We start from the raw sequence: 6,005 nt of genomic DNA on the forward strand, positions 1-6,005 counted from the left end.
TTCTGCTGAGGTCTTGTTGATGCTCCACCGTCGCTGCGTGCTGTGTTGTTGAGTCAGCGGGCTGTTGTGGCCGACAGCAGCTGACAAACTCCAGCTGGAGCTGTGTGTTAATGTGAAGATAACAAGCTAAAAGCTTTTGCAAACGGAAACGAATCCCCTCGAACCCAACTCTGTTGCCAAGAGACACACTTGCCAAAACTTAGCTCATTGGCTGGACCGGATGGTGTTGCCTGGCAACCGCTGCTTAGCGAGCACTCTACCAGGAAGCCTTGACAAAAAGTTGGAGGTCCACACACACACACACAGACACACACAGCGGAGTCAGAGTTGAAGTTGTGTTACTGGTTCAGACGGAAGCTCGATGCTGAACTCAGAGTCACGGAGGTTCTTCACACGACGGAACCGACAGTGACGGGTTCAAAGACAGCATGAACTGTGAGACATCAAAGCGCCGACCGCTCAAAGACCCAGAACCTCCCACACAGCCACACGGACAGACACACAACAGGACAACTGTGCAGCTGCGTGTTCAGCCATTTCCTGCTCTTTTTGTGTCTCTGTGGTCACTCGCTGGTTGTTTCTGCTGATGACGGAACACGATGAATAAACACCAGCAGCTCCACGGGTTGAATGCTGTCTGGACCACAGACAGGCTGAAGAAGAGTCGTGGTGGTTTCTACCACTGACTGCTGGTTTCAGAACCGTGAAGGAACCTCAGAGCCTCTGGTTCTTGTGTTCTGGCTGAAAGCAGCTGGAACCGAATCCAGACAAGACCGGAGCTGAAAACAAACTATTATTCTTGTTGTGTAGTTCTGTGTTATGAACATCGAACTGTTTCATCACCAGGTACTGTCCTCGTGGTGCCGTGTGCGGGTCTGTCGGTCTCTACTTCACACCGTCTGCTCCGTCCTGTGAAGAACCTTTGACTCCACGTGATTTGTTCATAAATCCGGTTTGACTGATCGACGGAATCAGAGACAGCAGCTTCAGTTTCCAGCAGCCTCCATCGCTATGAGCGTTGCCATGGAAACACGGGTTGGACATAGCCCAGAGGTCAGCGGCTAACGATTAGCTTCAGCTAAACTCTGCACCAGGCTGATCTGAGAGCAGCTCAGGTGTGTCCACCTGCAGCATGCAGCACTGTGAACCGACCAATCAGGGAGTTTATCTCCACTGAGACAGAGAGTGAAAGACTTGGAACACCTGCCAGTGACCAGAACGGATCCTCCTGGGACGATGGAGGTGGTTCTGGAGGAGAAAACATCTGAAGTTCTGAACCTCAGTGTGTCCAAGAAGTCAGAGTTCAGCAGCTTCTCCAGCAGATCAGTCAAACCACCACAAACAGAGCTGCAACCTGAGGTGTGGGTTTGTTGTGTGTCTGTTGTCGTCCTGTGTGGCCTGACTCGCTGTGTGTGTCTGTTGTCGTACTCACTGCGGACCGTGGCCGTCCTGGTGCAGTTGTAGAGGATGGCCAGCTCTCCGAACACCTTCCCCGGGCCCATGGTGCACAGCTTCAGGCCCTCCTTGGTCACCTCCACCTTCCCCTCTGCAGAGAACAGCAGCGTCAGACACACCACGCCCAGGTGCATGGTGGGAAATGTAGGCGGCCATCGGCTTCGTTAAAACATTAATTATGAGTTAGTCTGCAAACGTCTGAGAGTGAGACGGTGTGTGTGTGTGTGTGTGTGTGTGTGTGTGTGTGTGTGTGTGTGTGTGATTCAACACTCAATTACAATGAATGAAGCACATCTGAGGCTGTTTTTTGTTTCCAGTGTGTTGCTGCAGCAGAACAAAACACTTTTATCACACACACACACACACACACACACACACACACACACACACACACACACACTGGGCATCAGGCCACCTGTCTGTGCGGCTGAAGGAGGTTTTTACATTTCAAAGTGTTCGTTAGTGAAGCTGAATCGTTTTGGGTTCGGGTTCTGATCGGACCTCCTCTGGTTTGTTCTCACTGAGTTCTGCACGTTTCCACCATCAGACCCGGACGGCCCGAAGACCTCCACCGACCTGATTCAGATCTGATTCAGCTGTGAGTTCTGGGTCTGACCACAGTGAGCCTTAGAGAAGCTCTGAGTTCTGTCAGCGGAACCGAGCCGGAGGGCCAGGATTCATGGTCCAGCTGACTGGTCCAGACACCGGGAAACACAAAAGCACAAAACAACCTCAACGAAACGCAAAATGACGACAACGTGATGCAAAGAGACACAAACAGAACCAACAGAACCAGCACACAGAGCAGAACCCGACCGACACCAGCTCTGTCTCTGAACTATTCACTTCAACTGCTTCATGACAAACAGCAGCAGTCTCCACCTGAAGCCAGGACCAGAACCGGTCGATGTGCTGCATCCCAACCAGGCCGGTCCAGGCCGGTCCAGGCCGGTCCAGGCCGGTCCAGGCTGGTCCAGGCCGGTCCAGGCCCAGATGTGGCCTCTGTTGCTCGGTGGTGTTGATTCGTCCTGAACAGCATCAGGAAGATCAGAACTTTCCTGTCTGAACATGCAGCACAACTCCTGGTCCAGGCTCTCATCACATCATCGCCTCCTGCATCCACGCTCAGACCTCTGCAGGTGATCCAGAACCAGCAGCCCGTCTGGTGTTCAGATCGATCACTGGCTTCCAGCTGCATCAAATCCAGAACCACAGAGAGAACATCTCCTCCGACCTGAACTCTCTCCTTCAGGTCTACACTCCCTCTGCTCACTAACTGGACCAACCAGAACCTCCTGGTCCAACCACCACAACAGGTCGGTAGCTGGACTCTCCTCCTCTGTGGTTCTGGTGGTGGAACCAGTTACCAGACTGGTCCACCTGCTGACTCCCTCTCAGTCTGTAGGAACAGACTGAAGAGCAGCTCTTCTCTCAGCAGCTGACAGCCTGGAAACAAGCAAACATCTGGTCTCCTGACCAGATCCTTGCTGGTGCTGGATCTGCTCTCAGATGGACGTCGCCTTGGACAAAAGCGTCTGCTGATGAACCTGTAGAACTGTAGAGGATCCTCCACCCTCAGCTCCCCGGTCTGGGTTCGGTAAAGACTCCTCCACGTCAGAACTTCATTCTAAATATAAAATAAACCGTAAACATCCAGAAAATCACGCCGCTGATGTTGATGTTGATGTTAGGGTTTGGTTGATGTTTCATGTGATGACATCGTTTGTAGAGATCTTCTCACACGTGGACATGAACGAGTCTTTTTTTGTAAGTTCTTGAACAACATCCCAGACTAAGTCGATTCGGTGTTAAGAAGCCTCCAGAGAGCCTGACAGCTGGTTCTGGTTCTCCTGTAGAGGGTTCTGTTGGACCACCAGTTCTTGTCCTCCAGCCGGCCCGAGCTCCGGTTTGGTCTCCAGCAGACCTCTGAAGGCTGCAGCTGGAGGTTTGCTGCTCCACAGGGTCACCGAGCTGTCTGAGGAGGTCACTGGGGGCCCTCTACCCACTGGAGGACCTCCAGGCTCTTCCTGCCTCAGGAGGACCACCTCCGCCCTGAAGGACTCTAACCAGCCAGGCCACTTCCTGTTGGAGCTACAGACGGTACAGGGCCATCAGAACCAGGACTAACGGACTGAAACACAGCCTCTTTATCCTGACCTGTGCTGTGGTGCTGCTCCTCTGCAGCATCCACGCTGTGACTGAAGCTCTTCTTCATGCTGAGCTTTCATCTTGTGCTGCATCTGCTCGTTTATGAAGGTTTCACATCTCTGTGGACCTTACTGTTCGCTGTACTCGCTGCAGTGACAGTCAAGTGAATCTGAGCCTCCTGGTTTGGTTCTGATCCATCGCCTGACGCTGTGAGGAGCTGCTGGTCGGAGATCTGAGGTGTCCGGCGCCGTGTGGCATTTAAACACTGACATTTCTACCTGCTATTGATGAAGACGGACCGACGGAGCAGACAGAAATGTCAGAGTCATTAGAACCGACGGAACGCATCCAGACGTTCTACGACTGATGTCTGACTGAAGGTGGAACAAACTCGGAGGAGGTCTACAGGCTGACATGAAGCTCGGGTCAGCGTGAGCAGGTCCAGTCCAAACAGGCTTCTACTACCAACAGCTTTGAACTAAAGAAAACTGATGAGAAGCAGTAAGAGCCTCCAGCAGACAGAGACAGAACCCCATACAGAACCAGATAATGAAAATAGAACTGGATCGGACGCGGAGCTGCTCGTTGCTTCCTGGTGGAGGTTAATTGAAGCCTGCAGTCGCTGCTCAGGGCTCAGAGCTCCACCGGCTGAGGATCGTTTCCTGACAAGATGCTGGAAGTGACGGAGATTAATCAGCAGCCGGCAGACCGAGTCCAGAGCTGGTGTCGGACACGGTTCTGATCATTCATATTGATTAGAAAGTTTGATCATTGGAGCCGTTCATCACGATGACGGATTTACGTGCAGGTGAAGCTGGCGTGCCAGAGGTGGAGGCCTGAACATGTGACGGACGCAAACGAAGGCAGTTCAGCAGCAAACGCACAAAACACCACGATTCACCGGCAGCAAGAGCCGACGGAGCTGCAGGACTTCAGCAGGCTGTTGATGTCAGAGCTGTGTTCAGTCCGACGGTTCTGCTTCATCCACCAGCCATCAACTCGTCCAGTCTCCAGTCTGAGGAGCTTCTGAACAAAACACAAGAAGTTCTGTGGCTTCAGCTCCTCACTGAGTGCTTTCCTCTGTGACTGAACATCTCTGACGTCTGAGGAAACTCTGATCCACATGCTTCCCACCTGAAGACATCTGAGCCCAAACAGCTGAAACTGATCCAGAACATAATCAATCACAACAACAATAAACAAACTAACGGCGTCTGAACCAGAAGATCCACAACGTCCTCCACAGACCTGGCATCCTGCTGCGTGTCCTCAAACAGCAGGTCCAGGTCCAGGTCCGGGTCCAGGTCCAGGTCCGGGTCCAGGTCCGGGTCCAGGTCCGGGTCCAGGTCCGGGTCCAGGTCCAGGTCCGGGTCCAGGTCCAGGTCCGGGTCCAGGTCCGGGTCCAGGTCCAGGTCTAGGTCCGGGTCCAGGTCCGGGTCCGGGTCCAGGTCCGGGTCCAGGTCCAGTTCAATGATCAACGACGACTTTTACTGAACATGTGGAAGATGATTTTAGCTCCTGAGAGTTTCAACGAAAATCTGTTTCTGGAAATAATGAGAGATGATGTTGTTCTGATTATTATTGGACACACACACACACACACACACACACACACACACACACACACAGCAGATGTCTGATCATTATGCTGAATGGTGATAAACACACACACAGGATCTGCTGCTGTAATTGCAAAATGTAATGATCATTAGGCTACTTACACACACACACACACACACACACACACACACACACACACACACACACCAGTCCACATATGAACAAGCACCTCAGAGGGTCTGAAGTCGATGCAGGAGAGTCGTGATGAATTTTCATCAACACGACGTTAAAACCTGAAGCTGCTGCAAATCTGATGGAACCAACAACGACAACAACAACAACAACAACAACAACAACAACAACAACAACAGAACACACACACTGTGCACAGTAGAAACCAGAAGTCTACATCCACTAAGATCCTTCAATCCATGTGGGAAAGTCCAGATGATGATGTCATGGCCTTGGAAGCTTCTGATTGGTTAATTGACAACATGTGAGTTAACTGGAGGCTCACCTCCAACACACTGCTGCCTTTGGTGACAACATGGAACATCTAAAGAAACCAGCCAAGACATCAGGAGAACTGTGGACCTCCACCAGTCTGGTCCATCCTTGGGTACAACTTCCAGATGGCTGAAGGTTCCACGTTCATCTGTTCAGACAGTTCTATCAGTAGAACCACCATGGGAATGTCCAGCCATCATAGGCTCAGGAAGGAGACGGTTCTGTGTCCAGAGATTAAGTGTTCTGGTTGAAATGTGTGAATCAACCCCAGAACAGAAGCTGAAGACCTTGTGAAGATGCTGCTGAAGCTGGTCAGAGAGTCATTATCCACAGTG

General features: G+C 51.8%; 1 protein-coding gene across 1 annotated transcript in view; it reads right to left on the reverse strand.

The window, feature by feature from the left end:
* The window catches only part of LOC103373746 (cGMP-dependent protein kinase 1-like), a 52,914-nt gene that overhangs the window by 25,988 nt on the left and 20,921 nt on the right, over nucleotides 1-6,005 (reverse strand). The window contains exon 3 of the mRNA XM_008303714.1: nucleotides 1,433-1,546. Within this exon, the coding sequence (XP_008301936.1) occupies nucleotides 1,433-1,546 (114 nt within the window). The remainder of the gene's footprint in view (nucleotides 1-1,432; nucleotides 1,547-6,005) is intronic.

This window comes from Stegastes partitus, unplaced genomic scaffold (assembly GCF_000690725.1).
Source record: "Stegastes partitus isolate 25-593 unplaced genomic scaffold, Stegastes_partitus-1.0.2 Scaffold2054, whole genome shotgun sequence".
Classification (NCBI taxonomy): domain Eukaryota; kingdom Metazoa; phylum Chordata; class Actinopteri; family Pomacentridae; genus Stegastes; species Stegastes partitus.